At 57.1% G+C, this 20,500-nt stretch overlaps 2 protein-coding genes across 2 annotated transcripts; one reads left to right on the forward strand and one right to left on the reverse strand.

Annotated features, from left to right (window-relative positions):
• Positions 1-1,617: 1,617 nt before the first annotated feature.
• PGBDF (plakoglobin binding and degradation factor) lies at positions 1,618-3,924 on the reverse strand. Its single transcript, XM_028109208.2, has 3 exons — positions 3,912-3,924; positions 1,917-2,253; positions 1,618-1,828 (listed from the first exon to the last, which is right to left on the reverse strand). Exons 1-3 carry the CDS (start codon positions 3,922-3,924, stop codon positions 1,618-1,620), a joined length of 561 nt encoding a protein of 186 aa, XP_027965009.2.
• A 6,410-nt stretch (positions 3,925-10,334) lies between these two features.
• Positions 10,335-17,827, forward strand: GAS2L2 (growth arrest specific 2 like 2). The gene is made up of 6 exons (XM_028109013.2): positions 10,335-10,719; positions 12,269-12,510; positions 13,384-13,491; positions 14,746-14,842; positions 15,472-15,724; positions 16,279-17,827. The coding sequence occupies exons 1-6, from the start codon at positions 10,335-10,337 to the stop codon at positions 17,825-17,827; spliced, it is 2,634 nt and encodes an 877-aa protein (XP_027964814.2).
• The last annotated feature ends 2,673 nt before the right edge of the window (positions 17,828-20,500 follow it).

Below are 20,500 nucleotides of genomic sequence, written 5' to 3' on the forward strand. Positions count from 1 at the left end.
GAGAATTGCTTTGTGCTCTTAAGACCCCGATCTTTGTGGGATCAGTCCAAGGAGAAGCCAGAAAGGGTCTCAGACCGCACAGCCCTTTCCCAGAGGACCCTCCTCCCCAAGCCTCGGGGATTTTGTTTCTTCTGCTAAAGGTGCACTTCCTGTCCATGAGGCGACAGCGCTGGGCGGCCAGGGAGGATGCAAAACTTGATGGAGAGGTTGGGACCACTTTGCAAGACTGACTCCTTCCCCTCAGGACCTCCCTGGCTCAGTTTTTGGAGAATTGTGTCTTTTTAAATGAGAAGCCTCACCTCCAGGAAGCTTGGGTGGGTTGGGTACAAGGATTTCCAACCTCAGAGAGCCATGGGGGTCGGGATGGGGGGGAGGTCAGGACCCAGAGCAAGAGGGAGACTGATGCAGGCCTGCTGGGCCCCACTGGAATAAAGCGGTGCCCCCAGCTGGTGGGCCCGGAGGCAGGCATCAGCCTTCCTTGGAATGGTTTCCAGTGAAAGCACGGATGCTGGAGCGGCTGGAACAATGTTCTTTCCCATCCAAGCCAAGACTGCAGACTGTGTGTGAATCGTGATGGGGAGAGGTGGCCAGAAAAAGCAAAAAAGCTGGAGAGCCATGGGTGGCAGGGAGAGAGTGGGGCCCTCTCTGGAGGTCTGCACTGCTGCAGGCACTGGGGTCCCTGCAGGCTGGGGGCGGCCTGGTGCTCACAATGGCCCCATTCTTCAGGCCACACACGCAGCGTTCCAGGAGCTGGCTGGCTGGCCAAGAATAGCTGGGATTCCTGGAGAAGGAACCAGCTCTCCAGCCTCTCTCTCTTCTGCCTCAGCCAGTCTCAGCCTTTCAGCATCTGGTTCTCTTGTCCTCCCCCCCCCCACGCCCACCCCCCCCACACACACCTGCCAGTGCCTTAATTTGCACAAACAGTGCAAGACCTGGCTTCCAGGGGAAGGGGAGAATGATCTAGCAAGAGTCAGCCCTCAGCTCCCCAGGGGCATTCCTGACCCTCGCCTTCATTTTCAGGGGAATGGCCTTTGCTGACCTTGGATGCAAGTGCTCTGTTCCACCCTGTCCTGGGGGAGATGGAAGGAGGCGGCCCTCCGCCTGCCCTTTTCCCTCTGACGTGAACCCCGGGGAAGGCGAAGGAGGGTCTTTATCTCCCTCAAGGGAGCCACCTGGTCCCCACCTCAAGGCTCTGACATTTTGATTAGAGGCTTTATTGTGTGATTGGAGGGGCAGGGGCAGGTTTCTCAGCCGCGAGGGAGCCCAGGGGTGAGTTTGTCTAGGCGATGCCTCCGCGCACTGGGCCAGAGGACCTGAGCTACCCCGGAGACGAATGTGAGGCTGTGCCGGGGGCGCGAGTCCGGTGGGCGGGAGGCACTTGGGTGCCGCCGGGACGGTAGCCCTCGGGAGGCGCTCATGGAGGCATGGAGCCCCAGGTGATGTTGGGCTCAGCCTTGCGTGGGCGCTGGGTGACGGGTGGGAAGGCCCACGGCGACCGTGGGCCGGCTTGCGGGCTTGGAGGAGGCGCTCTGGGATGGGGCACTTCTGGAGGAGGTGATGGCGGGGAGGCTGGGGTCAGGCGAGGACGGAGGGCACAAAGGCTGGCGGCGGGGGCGCTCAGGGGCACCCGGGGGCCCCCGCGCCCCCCGAAGCCCGCGCCTTCCGCAGATCTGAGTGCTCCAGAAGGCAGTGCGCCACGTAGGCCGGGTGGCTGTGCAGGTTCCTGCACTTCTTGCAGTAAAGGATCTCGCAGCGCGCGCAGCCCCCAGCGCGCGGCGGCCGGCGCCGAGTCTCCAGCACGCACGGCGGCTCCGGGAGGCTCCGCTTCCTGCGCGGGGCGCGGGAGCTCAGTGCCGCGCGCGGCCCCCTCCCGCCGCCGCCCCGCGCCCCCAACCCCGGCCGGGGCGCGCCGTCACCTGTCCGCGGGGGCCGCCAGGCCGCCGAGCAGCGCGAACGGGCCGAGCCAGCCCCAGAAGCCGCTGTCCGCGCGCCGCAGCAGCGCCACCTGCTGGGTGCTGGACTCCTGGCGCAGCGGGCAGTAGGACACGGAGCCCCGCTCGGGGCCCTCGCCGCGCTCCGCCTCCCGGCTGGGCGCCTCGCCCTCCGCCCCGCTCTGCTCCCGCGGCCTCGCCGCCGCCGCCACCTCCTCGTCCTCCTCGTCCTCCTCTTCCTCCGACCCCTCCTCTGCGGCCGCCTCCGCCTCGCTGGCCGGCGGCTCCGCTGGCTCCTTCTTCCACAAGGGGGTCTTCACTCCTGCGGGGCCGGGGGGGTGGGGGAGGTCAGCGCAGGCCCGCTGTCCCCGGGGAAGAGCCGGGCACCCTGACTGCTGTCCACAACCCGACACCACGCCCCCCCCCCCAAAAAAAGGCAGGCGCCTGAAGGAGAGTGTGCACGGGCTGCACCGGGTCAGCAGGATTCCTTACAAAGCGAGACAGGGCCGCCGGGCTGCCCCCCATTTCCCAGGTTTCTACTCTTCCTCGCTGAGGATTCGGGGCAAGTCACGTCGCTTCTGTCAAGCTCCGTGTCCCCATCTGGGAAAAGTAGTGCTCCTCTCCAGGGCGACTGTGAGGCGGGGAGCAGGTTGCGACTCTGTCAAGGGCCCAGCCCAGGGCTCGCCTTAAGGAAGCGCAGCTGTGGCAGCACCTGAGCGCGTGCGCGCGGGCACCCACAGCCACCCCCACCCCCACCCACCACCACCACCACCCCCACAGCCACCCACCCACCCCCACCCACCACCACCACCACCACCACGGGCAGACCAGTTAGGAAAAGGCTGCCCTAGGAGTGAGCCAGCTTCCTTCCAGGCTTGACCCCAAATGCCAGCTGGATTTCAACCACCAGCGTCCCTCTGGCCGGTGCCTTTATGGAGAGCACAAACTTCATAATTCATAACAGTAATCCTGGCAGGCAGGACGTTGCCGGGCTGCCATGGGAAGTAACCTGGCCTCTCCTGCTAGGAGTCCATCATTCGGCAACCTCCGTCCCTCCATCCCCCCTGGCACCACCATGTGTCTGTCCTGCTCTCTGCTGGATCTGGGGAGCTAGACTTCCAAAGAAAAGCAGGGGGATGAGGCGCCAGGGAAGACACCACAGTGGTTTGCCCTGGAAAGGTCAAGAGAATTCCTATTGGTCCCTGCCCGTCCTGTTTAAAGAGGCTGGGGACGAAGGAGAATGATGCAACTAGTGTTCTAGCTCACGTGTATTGAGCACCAACTGTTTGCAGTCACTGTGCTAAATTCTTCACACGTTGTGCCCCTTCACCTTCACAACCACCTCGAGGTGGTTGTGAACAACCACCGAGGCCTCTGAATTTCATCTAAGACTTCCGAAACCTTTCCAGAAAAAGTTGTTTCAAAGATTCTGCCAGTTTTCGATGTTGCTGAAGCTGGAAAACCAGGGTCCGCTGCACTTTTCGTTAGAAAACACACTAAGGAGCCTTTTGGTTGTGAAAGGCCAGACTTAGTGCACAGCCAGAAAGGGGTACTGGAACTTTTCGAGAGAAATGGGAATAGGAAATGAGGTTAGAAAGGAAGCTGGGACTTTGGGTGCCAGGCTATGGAGTTTGGACTTCGTCCTTCAGGAGTGAGGAGCCACCGAACTTTCCAATGGAGGGACATGCTCAGAGCTGTGTTTTAGGATGGTCTCCCTGCCGGACAGAGGGAGACCCACTTAGGCATCGTCACAGCGGTCCCGGCCAGAGAAGACAAAGGTCCAAACAGCAGCAGGTGAAGATGAGGAAGCCGATGTCAAGAATATTCAGGGAAAAGAAAGAAGAGGGCTTGTACAAGTAACTGAGAAAAGGCTGAACTTCTCTGGGGTCTCCATGGCGATGGGTGAGCTGGCCCACACTGGGTTTGCATCCACACTTGACAGGAGCCCTCCGTCCCCACCCTGCTTCCAGCCCCACTCACCATGCTTATCCATTCTTCCCAAGGCTGTGCTGCCCTCTTCCCCTGATCAGGGACTGGGATGAGACAGAGTTCCCAGAACGCATAGAACTTTGTCTGATCTCTAGGGCCCCTGTTGGATCACAAGGGGGTGAGGCTAGAACTTCACCTGCCCTTAGGGTTCCACCCAGGAATAGCTGCCTTTTCTAGAGCCTGCAAGAGCACTTAAAACCAGGTGTCCCTCCACCTTCCCTCTTGGCAAGGCATTAAAGGGGAGAAGGGGGCGGCTTTGGCCGCCAGTAGACTGGGTTCAAATCCCCGCTCTGCCACATAAACGTAAGAGCTACGTGACCTTCAGCATGTTGTCTGACCCTCAGTCTCTTCATCTGTAAATTAGAGATAGTCACACAGTACCAGACTTTACCTGGCTTACAGAAAGCACTCCAAGCGTTATGTTTACTTATATCATTATGTCCTCTCCTCCCCTTTCTGTCTTCTCTCTCTCCTTCCTCACCCTGGCTTCCCACTCCACTTCCAGCTCACTGCCTTCGCTCCAAGGAGCCTAGGAAATGCCTCCAAGTCCAGTAGAAAGCAGGGCCCAGGCAAGAGCCGGGTGTAGCTCCCGAATGTCATGTATGTGTGCGTAAGAATTGGGGCTGGGGGAGGGGATACTTGACATACTCCTTATTCTCCGGGCCTTCAGAGTGGCCTGTGTTGGCAGAGACAGGAGTAAGCAGAGGGGTCAGAGGATGCAAACCCAGCTCTGGAGAGTCTCAGTCTGACGGGGAAAAATGTCTTGGTTTCCATCCAAGTCTGAGGAGTAGGGTTTCTTCCTCAGGCATCTCCCAGTTTAGTGGAGGTGAGTAGGTAGGATGTCGGGAAACAGCTCTCGGGAATCTCCTAGTCCCGTGGGGGCCACCCTGCCAAGAACCGGGAAGGCTCTGAAGCTTTACTCTTGCATGCTAGCCAGCTCGCTTGCCGGGGCGTCATGGGTGTGCCAAAAAACCTGAGACTCCTGGGCCAGAGACAAAGGCCTGGATTCCTCATGGTACAGAAGCAGCAGTCTCTTCCTGTCAGCACAGCCTGTCCCTTGTCCCCTGGGTGCCACAGGGATGGGCCCGTGAATGCCTGCACATGCGGGGGTTTGCATTACCAGAGAAGCTCTGAGCTTAGGAGCACAAATATTTTATAATGGGCAGCAAACAAACCTGCTCTTTGCTCCAGAAAGAGATGCAATCACTATCCTCCAAGGCTGTTCACTCTATTGAACACCCTTGAAAAGTCGGTGCCTCTATTTGTGAGACAAGCAGAAATGCAAAAGGCCCATGGAGAATTGTCTCCCAGGAAACCCATTCTCCTTACATTTACTAAGAGAGCTTAGAGTCACTGTGGCTCTGGATGGCAAAATCCTAAAGCTCACTCTGGCTAATTTAAAGAGAAAGAATAGTGGGAGCTCGCAGAATGGCCAGAAGCCTTGGCAGCTGGACAGGAACTATAGAAGGATTGTGAACACAGCCAAGATCACACCACAGGAATCCAGTGGAGAAGCCACTGTGGGGACCACCCCTGGTCACTGGCACCAGGAACAACCTTCTTGAGTCACTACCTAAGATTTAATGTCCCTGGCCAGGCCCATCCAAACCACTGAGCCTATGCTGTGGCTTTTAGGGAGCATCCTACCAAGAAGCACAAAACAGTGTTCCTCTGGTCTGGTCATTCACCTCATCCTGCCTCTCCCACTTCGATCTACCCAGAAGCCCTTTGTCATCCTTAGGGTGTTCATTCACTGTTGTTGTGTTGTTGTTGTTTTTCCCATTCACTCTTCTCAAGGGTATTTTGGGTTTTGTGGGAACTTCATAAAAAGTTGGGTTGTCATAACAAACAATAGCAGCATAAAGCCACATTGGAAATGGATCACAAAGTAGTAATAGGGTCTACAGTGAAAACACAAGAGCAGGTAATCCCACTACACCAGGAACAGAAGCGTGCTTCCTGCTCTCAGATGCCATCTTGGAAGACCCCTTGAAAGGGGAGAAATTGTACTGATAGTGAGTCTGAATTCAAGCCTGACTGGAGCTGTGTCCAAAAGAAACTGCTTAAAACCAGAAGAGAATGAGCTGCATTTTATTGGCTAGCACAAGCATTATTTCCTGCCACTCACAGAAATCTGGAGAACAAAATGAGATCAATTGTCAAAAGTAAAGCTATAATTTTTTTTTAAACGTAGGCTCCACGACCAGCATGGGCTTGAACTCACGACGCTGAGATCAAGACTTGATGCTTAACTGACTGAGCCACCCAGACGCCCCTAAAGCTATAATTTTTGTACTTTTTTTTATTTTAATGTGCAAATTAATAGTACGTATAGCTCATTAACTTGTAATAACCAGGTATAACACAGAAATGCTGTATTCATTTTAGTTGAGCAATAGAGATAAGTTACAAGAAGAAATACCCAATAAGGTGGTAGGTAAGGGCCACCCAAGTGGGAATATATATAACAAGACTTGATATATATATATACACACACACACACACAAGACTCTTCCCCTTTGAACGTCATGTCCATTAGAATGTATTTAGTTGCTGGAATATCAGAGTGCCCAACTAATAACGGCGTAAGCTTTATAAAAGGTATTAGTTCACTTAAGAAGTCAGAAGTGGGGGGCTCCAGGATGGGTTCAGTGGCGTGATGCGGTTGTGAGGGACCCAGGCATCTTTTCATCTTTCCCCTCTACCTTCTGTGCCTCTCTTCTTGGTTGCAGAATGGCTGCTGCAGCTCCAAGCATCCTGGCCTGGTGCAATCATGACCAAAGCAGAAAGGCTCTGCAAGGGCCAGGACTTCTCAGAAGCCCTCCAGCAGGCTTCTCTTTGAGCCTCAGTTGGCCAGAACTGAGGCACGCACCCATCCCAAACCAACCATTTGAGAAAAGAAATGGGAGGGCCAAGAGTGACCTGGCCTGGTTGTAATTGGTACCTTTGATCAAGTAGGACTCAGGGAGTATCGTTATAAAACAATTTTTCTTCTTTTTTTTTTTGCCTCCTGTAGTCCCTTTAAACCTGCTCAAGGGGAAGCAAGCTTCCTTCCCTTGTCCCTGGAGAACAATTCAGACAGGTCTTGTGACTTGTTCAGAGAACTCTTAGGCCGTGGAAAAGTGGTCACTGTGCTCACTGGAAGTTGATATAATGTTACATCTCCTCCCGGCTGAGGCCTGCCGTGACCGGTGGCCACAATGTGATGGGGTGATGGGCAGAAGACATGGTCCTTCCTCCCTCTTGCTCTGCCTCTCCTTCCTTCTCAGCTGGCCAACCCCTGGTGTTTGCCTTTCCTTCCTCAATCCAGGCAGTCCCTTGGATCCAGGAGGCTACACTGGATTCTGGGGGGTCACTCATCCCCCCTGCAGCCCTAGGAATCCGCTGGTCCACTGCAATCTTCCTCTCTACTGAGCCCTTCGCTGGCTGAGTGGCACATAGGAAGCACTCATACATCCTCTGTTCCAACTACAAGAAGACCGCCGGCTGATTCCAGCACAGCCCTCTCCTTGGTCCCCAGCATGGAGCAGCCAGCCAGCCCAGAGTCTGCATTTCTGATTTCCCACACAGCAGTCAGACTTCAGTTCACTGAGTCTCCGTAGTGATTGGGGATAAACATCTAGTGCTTTGATTGGTGCCATGGAAGCCCCTCTCGCTGCTTCGCCCCTTGTTTTGGGGGAGAGATGGTGATAGGCATTAGTTCCCTGTTCGGGCTGTAACAAATTATCACCAATATAGTGGCTTCAAACAACACACTTAAGGCACGTGGGTGGCTCAGTCAGTTAAGCGTCTGCCTTCAGCTCAGGTCATGATCCCAGGGTCCTGGGATCGAGCCCCGCATCGGGCTCCCTGCTCGGTGGGAGGCCTGCTTCTCCCTCTCCCACGCCCCCTGCTTGTGTTCCCTCTCTCGCTGTGTCTCTCTGTCAAATAAATAAATAAATAAAATCTTTAAAAAAAAAAAAAAGCGTCTGCCTTCAGCTCAGGTCATGATCTCAGGGTCCTTGGATCAAGTCCTGCATCGGGCTCCCTGCTCTGCGGGGTGTCTGCTTCTCCCTCTCCCTCTGCTGCTCCCCCTGCTGGTGCTCTCTCGCTCTCTGTCAAATAAATAAACAAAATCTTAAAACACAGTTACTCTTTTGCAGTTCTGAAGGTCAGAAGCCTGAAATGAGTCCTTACAGGAATAAAATCGAGGTGTTGGCAGGGCTGGTTCTTTCTGGAGAATCTGCTCCTTGCTTCTTTCAACTTCTAGAGGCTGCGGAGTGCCTGGCTTGTGGCCCCCTCAATCTCTGCTTCAATTGGCACATCTACTTCTGCAGCCAGACCATCATCCGCCCCACACTTGTGATTACATTTAAGGTCCACCTTGACAGTCTGGATTCTCTGCATGGTCCCTTTGGCCCTCTAAGGTAACATTCACAGGTTCTGGGCATTAGGACACAGCTCTCTCTGGGGGCCATTCTGTGGCCTGTGGCACAGTTGCAGTTCTCTGTAAATCCTCTCCTGCTCTGCAGCAACCTTACTCTTGACATACTCTAGTGGCAGAGAAATCCGAGCGTCAAGTGACTGCTTTTGGATAATGCCTCGATAAAATGTGCAATAGAGTCTTGTTCCTTTTTGGGTTTGCTGCATCTACTGCCGTCTTGGAGCCTCGGCAGAAACTTCCATCTTAGCTCTGCCATGATTGACTTGAACCTATCATGGCTCCTCTTCTGGGGCTGGGCCCACCTTCCCGCATTTCAAAGAAGTTCCACCTACTACCCGAACATAAGGAGATTTTATTAGCACGCAAGAAAAAACAACTAGCTCTTCTCTACTGGGATCATCAACCTCTAGGAAGGCTCCCCCTGACCCCTGTCTCCTGGTATTCGTGTTCCCAGGCAGTGCCCTCCCGCGTGAAATAAGGCCGACCCGGGTGGCCGACAGGATATTGCGGAAATGACGGTGTGACGTTCCAGGCTGGGTAATGAAGACACTGTGGCTTCTGACTTGCTCTCTCCCCGTAGGAAAGACCAGCTGCCACTTAGCCAGGGCACCCAGTGAACCCTCTGGAGAGGTCCGTGGCAGGAGGAAGTGAGGCCTCCTGCCTGGAGGTTTTGCACTGGCTTTTCCCTCTGCCCGCAAACCCTTCCCCCGGACACCTGCAGGGCTTGCTTCCTCATTTCCCTCATGCCTCTGTTCAGATATCACCACGTCAGGGAGGCCTTCCCTTGACCACCTCACGTAGAATGCCACACACTGCCCCGTCTCTCTTAGTGCTTTACTTTTCTCCCTGGTATTTATCACCATGTGACTCACTGTGGATTTATGTGTTTGGCATCTCTCACCCATCCCCCACTAACATGTCTGTAGCCTCTGTGACGTCTGGCACCTCATCTATTGCTCTCTCTTCGGGCCTGTAATGGTGCCTGGCACACAGGAGGTACTTACAGTGCTGTGGCCAGGCTGAGGTCCTGCGATTTTGACAGCCCACAGCCCGCTCTAGAGGAATCCTGTGGTTAGAGTGGGGGATGGAGCAGGTTCTCAGAGAAAGCAGGGATAGTGGGGCATAAACAGGGCTGCTGGGAGAATCAGCGAGAGCTGGGACCCCCCAGTCCTGAGTGTGCGTGTGTCCTGAAACTTCCCACCTACATCATTCCCTTACTCCTCACAGCACCCCCAGAGGGGGACATGATTCCCATTTTACAGTTGAGGAAACTGAGGTGCAGAGAGGCGAGGTGGCATATGAAGGTCACAGAGGGATGCAGGGAAGGGGCCAGGGCTGAAGTCATCAGACTCTAGCACTGTGTCTCTTTCACCCTCACCTTACAGTGCTCGCTAAACGCCAAGGAGCTCGGCAACCCCTGGCCCTGCCTTTCTCCCTCACTCCCCCGAAGCCCCAGCCTTCAACCCAGGGAGAGAAGCCAGCCCCAGCCTTCCCTCCCTGCTCCGTCCCGGGGCGGGCTGTGCAGGGCAGTCCTTGGCTGGCTGCCTCGAAGGGTTAACGAGGAGTGTTTGTAGCAGCCGTCTCCAAGGAGAGGAGGGGAAGGCAGAGCGGAGAGGCTGATGCTGGGCTCCGCTGCCCACTGCCGGCCGCTGGGGGGTGGGAGGCAGCCAGCGGGACCAGTCTAGTCCTGGGGGCGGGGGCGGGGGGGGGAGCGGAGAGCAGTGTCCTCACCTCCATCTGTCCTGGGAGCTGGCGACCTCTGGGCCAACTGGGCAGCCCAAGAGTGAGGTCACTGCAGGGCCAGAAAGTAGGGAAAGTTCCGGCAGGCACTGAGGAATGTGGGGGGGCGGGGGCCGGGCTGAAGCCAGAGGCAAGTAGCAGAGCCGGAAGTCCTGGGCTCGCGGAGGGTAGAAGGGGTACCCCTGAGTCAGGGAGAACGAGCCAAGGCCCAGCAGGCAGCAGGGACCCTCCTCCCTGCTGAGGGTCCAACCATGCCCCGGCCTGGGGGACTTGGGAGGAGGCCTGGGAGCCTGGGGCCACCGGTGCGTGGCATCCGGCCCTTTAAGTCCAGCGAGCAGTACCTGGAAGCCATGATGGAGGACCTGGCCGAGTGGCTTCGGGATCTCTACGGGCTGGACATCAACGCGGCCAACTTTCTGCAGGTCCTGGAGACAGGCTTGGTGCTGTGCCAGCATGCCAACGCCATCACTGAGGCCGCCCTGGCCTTCCTGGCTGAGGCACCTGCCCGAGCCCAAAGGATTCCCCTGCCTCGGGCTGGGGTTTTCTGCAACGAAGCCGCGCAGCCCGGTACCTTCCAGGCCCGGGACAACGTCTCCAACTTCATCCAGTGGTGTCGAAAGGAGATGGGCATCCGAGGTAAGCACCCTGCACCCGCCTCCCCAGGCCCTTAATCCTGCCAGAATCCACCTCCTGCAGCTCGGGCTGCACCGGAAGTCAGGAGCCAGGGTCCTCTTTCCTCATTCGCTTTGGGCCAGCTCATCCCTTTTTGTGCCTCAGTTTCCCCCATCACGTAGTAAATCTTCAATAAATAAATGTGTTGACTGAATGATTCATTCATTCAACAAACATACATTTAGTCCCTGTCTCCTTCGTGCTGGGCACAAAGGACCGAGAGAACTGAGACCCAGTGTCCAAAGAGTCCATGGTCTGGGAAGACAGACAGATGAATAGATACACAAATTACAGCCCAATGTGCTCAAAGCCTCAAATAGAAGCGTATGTGTTGAGGAGCCAGGAGAGGAAATGGGTGGATAGTGGGGGCCAAGAAAGGCCTCTCAGAGGAGGAGGATTTGAACTGAGTCTTGGAGAACAAGTAGAAGTTTGGGGGAAAGGGAATTCTAAGCAGGGAACAGCAGGAGCAAAGGCACAGAGAAAGTGCTGTGTTTGAACGACTGGGAGAAGCCAGGGTGGGGTGAGGGCATAGGGCTGGGGGCGGGGAGAGGACAGGGAGGCAGGCAGGTGGACATTAGGGAGGGGCCAGCTGTGCTGAAGCTTGTGAGGATCCCTCATCTCCAGGATCCCCTCATCTCCTAGGCCGTTGAGCCCGGTGCCCACCCTGGTGCGGCTGGAGGAGGAGATGGCCTTGCCCCCTGCCTCCACCAGGGTCCCTTATCTCCTAGACCTAGCGGGATGAAGCTGGATGTTGCGCCATCCTCCAGGTCAAAGGGCGTGGGGGCTGAGGCCGAGGGAGGAGTCAGGCCCTGCTGCTGGAGGCTGGCAAGGCAGTGCGGAGCAGGATTGGAAGGCTGAGAAAAGCTAGTGTCTCATCGAGCACCTCCCATGTAGCCAGATCTTGTCCGCAGACACAGCAACCCCCGTGAAATAGTCTACATCCCACTCTACAGAGGAGGAGACTGAGGCTCAGGGACTAGCCCAAGGACACACGGCTGCTGGGTGGGAGAATCGGGACTCCAACTCGGGCAGTCAGGCTCCAGAGCCTGTACTCAACCTTGCCTGGTTATATGTGGGCTGAGGGTTGAGTTCCAGATGTCTGCTGGGTATTTGGAGGGGAGCTGTGTGGGTGGGAAGCAGAACAAACTGCTTCTTACTCCTAGACCCATATTGCCAAAGGGAGGAGGGAGAAGGGCAGGGTGGAGGGAACCCACAGCCGGGCTCTGGGCTTCTCTGCTTGGCTGTGTCACCTCTTCCCACCCCAACCTGTCTTGTTAGACTGGCCACCTACACTGCCCTGAGAGCCTGAGCAATTCTGCTCAGACCGCTCCTAGGGGCCGGCCAGACTCCAAGATCCAGCGATCCGAGCCAGCCCCCTCCCTCCCCCAACCCCCGCCCCCGTGCCCCGACCCCGGGCCAGGGACGGCCCCAGGGCTCTCCCAGCTACTCTGCTGGGCGGAGGTCCGCAGGGGGCTCAGGCTGCCTGCCGTCCTCCCCCACCTCCGCTTGCCAGAGGTGGTGATGTTCGAGACGGAGGACCTGGTGCTACGCAAGAACGTGAAGAACGTGGTGCTGTGCTTGCTGGAGCTGGGCCGCCGAGCCTGGCGCTTCGGCGTGGTGGCGCCCACCCTGGTGCGGCTGGAGGAGGAGATCGACGAGGAGCTGCGGCAGGAGCTGGCCCTGCCCCCGCCGGACCCGCCGCCGCCCGAGCCCCCAGCGCGGCGGCCCTGCCACTTCCGCCACCTGGACCAGCTGGTGAGGGGCTCCGGACACGCCCTCCAGGCCCCGCCCCCTCTCCCGCCCGCGCGCGCCGCTCGGAGCCTCCTCCTTCTCGAGCCCCAGCACCCCCTCCCCCGACTGAATTCTCGGTGCGGCTTTGATTAAGTCGTGTTCCCCTCGGAGCCTCAAGCCTCATCACGTATCGGCCCAGCTAAGCCGCTTACTACGTTTGTATTACAATCCCGCGCTCTAGACCTCTCTCACTGAGCCCCCGCCGCACGGCTTTTGAGAACACAGCCTCTGGCACCGTCTCGGACACCTCGGTTCAAGGCTTAGTTCCACTGCTCCGCGGCTGTGTGACTTGGGGCACATTATTTAACCTCTCTGTGCCTCAGTTCCCTAATCTGTAGCGTGGAGGTGTAATAGTACCTACCTTCCACGGCTGCTGAATATTAAATGAGCCAGCGCATATGAAGTGCTCGGAACCGTGTCTGGCACGGAGGGGGCGCTTCATAGGAAAGTACTGGGATTAACCCGTTCCTACTACCCAGGAATAGAGCTCAGGGAGCTTTCTTAACCTGCCCAAGGCCTACGGTGTGGTGGAGGCAGGACTCCAGCCGAAGCCCGTCAGATTCCAGGGTCCACCTTCATCATTACACTCCACTGCCTCCGTCAGCTGACCCACAAGGCCACAGGACTATAAGTGACCACTCGAGGTCTCGATGTCACTGGGTCATTAGAAGTCTTCTGTACTTGCTTCTCAGCCTCCAGCCCTGACCTCAGCAGAAGCCTGGAGGCTGGCTCCGGGGGACAGGCAGGCTCCCCCTCATTGGGCTTGACCCAGGGTGGGGGATAAGGAGCTTGGGCACTTGTGCAGAGGGAGGGCTGAGCCCCTGTCACTGCGCACAGGTTCAGAGCCTCGTGAGCCGCTGCACGTGCCCAGTTCAGTTCTCCATGGTTAAAGTGTCTGAGGGGAAGTACCGCGTGGGGGATTCCAACACCCTCATCTTCATCCGGGTAAGTCTGGGGACCGGAGTAGGGGTGTCCCCCGGATCAGCAGAATAGCGCTGCCTTTCGTGGGACCTTGCCCAGGACTGAGGGCAAGGACAGGAAGTCACCATTCACCCCAGTCTATCAGGACTTGGGGCTTTCTTTCTCTCCCTTGCGGAATTCCCAGAAGATAGTCGGCAAAGTTGGCAATCCTATCCCCTCCTCCTATTAGGACAGCCAGGACCCTGCCCCCATCTGCTCCACCTTAGCCTAGTGCAGAGGGGTGTCCAGGCAGAAATAGAGTATGAAGGGTACTCCTGAATGTCCTTTGCCTCCACTTCATGCACATGCTTGGTCAGAGCAAGGGGACTGAGAACTCCAAGTTTGTGTTCGGTGCACGGCCCAGCCACACGGGCCCCATAGGCCACGCTTCCCATGCCTGGCTTGGTACATCCTGCAGAGTGAGCGGCAGTAGGGATCTCAGATGTGCCTCTCACTGCCCGCCCCCTCATACCCGGCCACGCCTCACCGGAAACAGATTGTACCTAGAGGCGTGGCCAAACCCTCTCCGTGATCGCAGGCCATACCTGGGGACAGAGCCAGCTCGTAGGTAGGGACTAGGAATTTCAGCTGAGGAAATGGGAAACCTGGAGAGACTGTGACCTGCCGCAGAGTCCCAGAATGGAGTGGATGGCACTCCCAAGATTCCTTGACATACCCGCTACAGAGCAAAGTGGGGCCACTTTTTTTGTTTTTGTTTTGTTTTGTTTTTGAGAGACAGAGAGAGAGCAAGGGCGGGCGGGAGGGGCAGAGGGAGAGAGAATATCCCAAGCAAGCTCCGCAGAGCCCCACGTGGGGCTCAGTCTTACAACCCTGAGATCATGACTTGAGCCAAAATTCAGTCAGACGCTTAACTGACTGAGCTATCCAGGTGCCCCTGGGCCACGTTTCTGCTACAGGCGTGTGCAGGTGGAAATCCCTTTCCAGTGCAGGGAGAGAAGAGAGTGCTCCGGGGCCAGGCTGCACAGTGCTTGTGAGATCCCTTGTCTAGTTGGGGGCAACTCTCTGTGTCAGCCTGGCCGCTACCCTTGACAACATGTGTTGTCCGATGCTAGTTGTGGAGGAGAGGCTGCAAAATACACCCCCCCCATACACCTGTGCAAGGAATACCTGCGTGCTCGTGTGTATATGGATGGGAGTGCATGCTGGAAAAGTGCAGGCTGCTCCAGGAAGAGGGGATGCCCTCCATCCCGCCCCCAACCTCATCCTTGTCCCCTACAGATCCTCCGGAACCACGTGATGGTGCGCGTGGGGGGCGGCTGGGACACCCTCAGCCATTATCTGGACAAACATGACCCCTGCCGGTGCACGTCCCTCTGTGAGTCCCCTGAGAGTCTCTTCCCTGTGGCTCTGGGTCGGGAGGCCAGAAGCAGAGGTAGGAGGTAGGTCTGATCTCCAGGGGCAAGAAATATGGAGAAAGGAAGATAGTATAGAAGGTACTGGTGTTAAAAAAAAAAAAAAAAAAAAAAGGTACTGCTATGATACCCTCAGTGTAGGAAGAAAGCGAGGCAACCACAGTGCAATACCAATCATAGCCACAAGATGACGCCAAACACGTAGAATCGCATTTGGTCAGGGTGCCTCTTGGCAGGGCTGAGGTCTGGCTCTGATGTCCACAGTGGTGGCACCAGGTATGACTTGGAGGGGTCTTTAGTCCCCCCATAATCTCTATTAGTACCACAAGCCACCCCAAATAAGCATGCAATCTAAGTAAAAAATGTGAACTTGCAATACAAATGCAGCTTTAAACAAGTCCCTGAGCTGGGCCCTCTGACCAGATTTTGTCCCCTGAATCCCTATAACGAAGTCCTGGCACCGCCACTGTAGGTCCTACTGTCTATAATGTGGGTTTGGGGCATGGGACAGCTAGGGGAGAACAGTGGGCCCCATCAGCAGGAATTTAACCCTTTCCTCCTCTCCTCTCTCTTGGGGGGGCTGTGTTGGTAGCACACAAGGCGGGCAGTTTCCAGAAGCCCCCTGCCCCACCGGTGCAGCATGAGGTGAGGGTGCAGGACGGGCCCTCGCAGCCCCAACCAACGATGACCATCAGCCGTTCCCAGAGCCCGCTGCCCCCCGTGGACTGGAAGACATATACCTCTTCAGGCCGGAAGCTGAGGCCCCCCACCTCCTCCTCCCCTAGAGCCCACAGTAAATGGGGAGCAGAGACGGGAGTCCCCAGAGAGACAGCATCATTCCTGAGGTACAAGGGAGAGGGGCAGAGCAGGGTCTCTTTCTTCTTTGGAGCCCACATTCTCAGAGGCCACACCCCCCCCCAAATAAGGGAAGCAGGTCTCTGAACGGTGCCCCTACCCCAGGTGTTCAGAACCAAAAAGGCACTCAGTCAGTACCACTGGGATCATCTAGCTTTTTCGTATGCCCTCCCGTTTCACAGATGAAGAAGCTGAGGCCCATAAAGGCCCATAGAGATCTCCCAGGGACCCTCTGCCATTTCACAGTAGGACAGATACTCAAACGCCCCCTCCCCCAAGATTGGTGAGCTGTAGTTGCGGGACCTGAAGTAACCCGGGGTCCAAACCAGGCTTCTAGCTGCTACACAGGGGAATGAGGGAGACTAAACTTGAACAGTATCTGTCATAAGGAAGACTCGGGCGGGCCCAGAGGGACAGAGAGCATCTGTTTCATTCAACATGAAGTCTGGCCCCCTTGGTGTTCTGGCTGGGGAAAGGCCATCCCTTCCCGGAGCCAGGGGACTGGACGAGATGATCCTGCCAGCCTCATGATTCTCCCTTCCAGGCACCAGGAGAAGTCACCCACCCCGTCTCGGAGGCAGCTGCCAGTGGGGGACAGCCCACTCAGCCCCCACTCCTCATCCCCCCATAGGGGCCGAGACCCACGGTGCACCTCCTCAGGGAAGAGGGAGGAGAGATACTCCTCTGAACATCCCAGAGGAAGGACTCCCACATCTTGGATTCATGAGGAGACAGATAGCCAGGGAGCTCACACCAGGGCCCCCACCTCCCAGAGATTCCGAGCCCCTGAAGCCACCGCCAAAGGGACACCAGCAAGAGGACTATCTCCACTGCCTCGTTCCTCCAGCCCAGCCAAGCCCATGGGCCTCAGGCCACAACCCAGGGGTGAGGCTGAGGGTGCTTCCTCCCAGCTCAGGGAGCCAGCAGCTGTCCGCTCTCTGTCCCCTGTTAAAGGGCCCGCCAAGATCTCTGTCCGGCTGCCCCCTGCCCGCCCCCCCACTCCAGGAAGCAGCTTTCCAGGTATTGCAGGTGGAGGTCCCATGACAGAATTGGGGAGTGGCCCCCTCCCAAGGGCTGTCCTTGGGGACCTGGCTGGGTGCAGACATGGGGACTTCTCTGCGGATGCGAGACAAGGGGACCAGAAGTCGGATACCCAGGTGACAGCAAAAGCTGGGGAGGCCTGGGGCCTGGGCCCACAGGAGTGGGAGGAGCAACATCCTCCCCTGCCCCTGGGTGCAACCAAGGATCAAGCTATCTACCATAGTCTCGAGGAGGAGCTTTTGGCCAACATGAAGCTGCTAGAGGTGGGGGGTGCCTGCCCCCAGGGCACAGGGTCTGGAGTTATCGCTCGAAGTGGAGTCTATGTCCCTAACCTAGGTGGGCGGTGGCCTGAGCCTGGGGGTCCTTATGACAAAGTCATCCAGGAACTGGCTCAGGGCCCCCCACCCCTCCTTAAAGTGGACCTGGGAGCCTGGAAGGCAGCCTCTACAGGCTCCCCTAAGCTATCTGTTACCACTGGCCCAGGAAGCCCAAAAGGGAAACCGGAAGCCAGAGAGAGTGGGCCAAAGGTAAAGGCAAGCCTGAGTGCCAAGGGTACAGGGATGAAGAAGGGACCAGCTCAAGGAAGGCAGGACTGCTCAGCCCCCACTGTGTCTGCCAGCCTGGAAGCCCCCACACCTTCACCCTCAGACCCCAATTCTGACAAAACCCAGGCATGTCCAGGCAAGGCCAAGAGAACACTCCGAAAGCCCCAGAGAGTCCCATCCATCTACAAGCTGAAGCTGAGGCCCAGAATCCGGCCCCGGAGAGACCACAGGCCTGGGAGGCAGCCTTCACGAATCCCCAGGCCACTGACCTACCTCCACCTGGGTTCAGCCAGGGCACCCCCAAGGGGCAGGCCAGTGAGAGCACTGGGCAGCAAGGGAGTGGGGGCAACCCCGGTGGATGGAGCCTCAGCAGGGAAGGAGGAGGAAGGAACGAAGAGGGAAGAACCAGCTGCCCCACTGAAGAGCAGCCCCCAGCCTTTGGAGGGCATAGGTCTCCAGCAGCTTGATCAAGCCCCACTCCCACCCGAGGACGAGTCCTGGGTCTGAGGAGGAGCCTTCCCAGCCTTGAGCTTGTGAGTCTGGGGGAGAAGGGAGGTGAAAAGGAGGCCATGTATCCACTGGACTCCCAGCTGCAGGAACAGAGGGGCCTTGGCAGGGGAGAGGGTGTGGGTGGGGTCAGAAGACAAATACAGGTTCAATCTGCTTGTTGGGCAAAGGGGCAACAACTCACTCCCACTCCCGGGGCACCGGGGCCACCCTATATCTTCTTGCCTCCCCCCAGAACAGCCCCCCAAACTCCTGGCCTCTGGCTGTGGCCACCATTTTCACAACACTTATAAGTTATTAAACCCTTGTGGGTCTGTTTCAGAGCCCCAAACTTTTTGAGTCCCTCACTCGAGGATTGTGGTGGTGCAGGAAGGCACAGTTTCAAGGGTTTTCCCAGGTGCAGGAAGGAATAGCTTCAAGCGTTACCCACTGGAGTGGAAGGGGATGAGGGACAGGGAGCGGGGGTGAGAGGTTTCCTCTCTTGAGGCCCCGCCAACCTTGCCAGACAGCCGCTCTCTCCTGGAAGCCACTGGTGTGTCAGCACCAAGGACAGGGACACACACAGGCCTTCAGGACTTCAAAGCTTTGCTCCGGGTTTTGGGAACTGAGATCACTGGGAGTCAAGAGGGATGGTGGAGAGGGTTCTTATCACATCTACAGCCGCGAATGGGCCACAGCGGGTCAGCCACAAGTGGGAAGCTGGGATTGAGTCCAGTTATGAAAGTGTTCCCGAGAGTGGCGGGGGGAGACCTTTCCACTTCCCCCTCCAGTGGTTTTGATCAGTGTGGGAGGGCTCAGAGGCTGGGTGGAGAGGTGAGTCCCAAACTCTTCTTAGTTCTCCTGGTTGACCCAGGCTCTGGGACTCAGAGCAACCTCATCGCCCTGACGGTCCTTCCACAGCAGAGCTCAGCAGGCAGGCCCTGTAGGGGAGCCCTTTCCCTCCCAGGGCAGGAACTGAGCCAACACCTTGTACAGAAACAAGGGAAAACACTCCCTGATTTTTAATCTGACTTCCGATCAGATCAGCGCAATGGGCATCACACACACTTCCAGACCCTGTGGTGGGAAACCCTGGGGGGGGGGGGCGGTGGAGGGAATCAAAATCAAATACCTGGAGTGCAGTGGAGGGGGTGAGGGGGGCCGGCCAGGCGATACATTCTAATGGCTCCCATAAGGGAGAGCCAGAGGCCTGGGTTCCCCATGCCCACCTCAAGTGCCTCAGCTGGGGGTGACAATGATGGGGGCAGGTGAGATGCTGCCATCCCTCACCCCATCCCCCTGGTGAACCAGGGGGCAGGGATGCAGGGGATAAAAGAGGCAGGCCCTCTTCCTTACCCTCCCAGACACTCCAAGGTGTGGGGAAGGGGAGCCACTTCCTCTGTTTCTGAGGGAGGCTCAGAGAGGGCGGGTCACTTGCCCAAAGTCATGCAGCACAGCAGGGACTAGTACCCAGGCATACCGGACCGCCAAGGTCAGGGCAGTCACTGCAGGGCTGTGCTACACCCCACCAGTGGAGGGAGAATCAGCTGGGGAAGTGGAAGGGAGGATCAGATTCCCTCTCACAATGGATCTGGATAAATTCCCTACCCATGACCCCTCCCCCCCAGACTCTGCTCCATCACCACTCTGGGCTACCTGATTTTCTGGTCTACACACTGCAGCTGGGCTACACGGAGGCTGGGTTGATCTATCTGCCCCTCTTCTAACAACGGACATTCCTATCCTCCCACCACATCAGGACTCAGCCTCAAGGAGAACTCAGCCAGGGGCAGGGGACACGCACCATTGCTCCCACCCTCCAAGTACCCCAGTAATCCCTCAGGCCGCTCCTAGTATCTTCATGGATTTTGTTATTTCTAAATCGGTACAAAACTGACAGTGATCAGCTCCGGTGACGAGAGGTAGAAACCGGCCAGGCAGCCGGAGAAAATGGGGTGGAGTGAGTCAGGGCATAGGTCCAAACTGGTGTTGGGACAAGGGGGCATCAGATCCTGAGGGCCTCTATATAGGGGTAGGGGTGTGGGCATATCTCCCCCAAGCACAGAGGTCCCCATAATTCTTTTAGTGGCTCTACCCCTCCCCAGATTTATCAGAGAAATCTGAGATTCAAGGCAGGCAGGGTCGAGGGCACTCAGATTGGAGTGGGATGGGGAGATAAGAGTCTTTACTAGCACAACCTAACTGCTCTCCCCCAACCCCGGGACACCATCTTGCCCACCACCAGCCCCTCAAACCCAACATCCCCCAATCTTGCAAACCACCCAACACAGGAGGGAATAGAGGGCTGGAACCTGGCATCGTGGAAATAAATTTATCCTTTGGGGGATTCCCTCTCCACACTCCCGTCGAGAAAAAAAAAGTTTTAACCCAGGGGGTGATCTGGCTTTGGGGTCAGGAAGGGGATGAGGGGCACCCGGCAGGGATGGACCATCGAGTTAAGGCTGGAAGGTAGGTTGTTGTGTCTCTGGGGGCTGCTGGGCGGGGAGATCTCCCTGGAAGGGGGAGAGCTCAGCCTTCTCCTCCTGACTGACCTGGGATCTCAACCCTTGGACCCCGATTACGGTCCTTGGGCCACCCGCAACTCTCTGCCCTGTGCCGGTGGTGCTGACGGTCCAAAGGCTGGCCTCACAGAGAAGCTGCCAGGATCTGCGACGAGGGGATGAATGAAATGAG

Source organism: Eumetopias jubatus, unplaced genomic scaffold (assembly GCF_037043125.1).
Source record: "Eumetopias jubatus isolate StellerSeaLion01/CBP00866 unplaced genomic scaffold, mEumJub1_p1.0 scaffold_10, whole genome shotgun sequence".
Taxonomy (NCBI): domain Eukaryota; kingdom Metazoa; phylum Chordata; class Mammalia; order Carnivora; family Otariidae; genus Eumetopias; species Eumetopias jubatus.

Coding starts and splice junctions, on each gene's coding strand:
- PGBDF (XM_028109208.2), bottom strand. Junction 1,829..1,916: donor CTGGCGGCCCCCGCGGACAG/GTGACGGCGCGC, acceptor CGCCCCGCGCAG/GAAGCGGAGCCTCCCGGAGC.
- GAS2L2 (XM_028109013.2), top strand. CDS start 10,335: ATGCCCCGGCCTGGGGGACTTGGGAGGAGGCCTGGGAGCCTGGGGCCA. Junction 10,720..12,268: donor AAAGGAGATGGGCATCCGAG/GTAAGCACCCTG, acceptor TCCGCTTGCCAG/AGGTGGTGATGTTCGAGACG. Junction 13,492..14,745: donor ACACCCTCATCTTCATCCGG/GTAAGTCTGGGG, acceptor TGTCCCCTACAG/ATCCTCCGGAACCACGTGAT.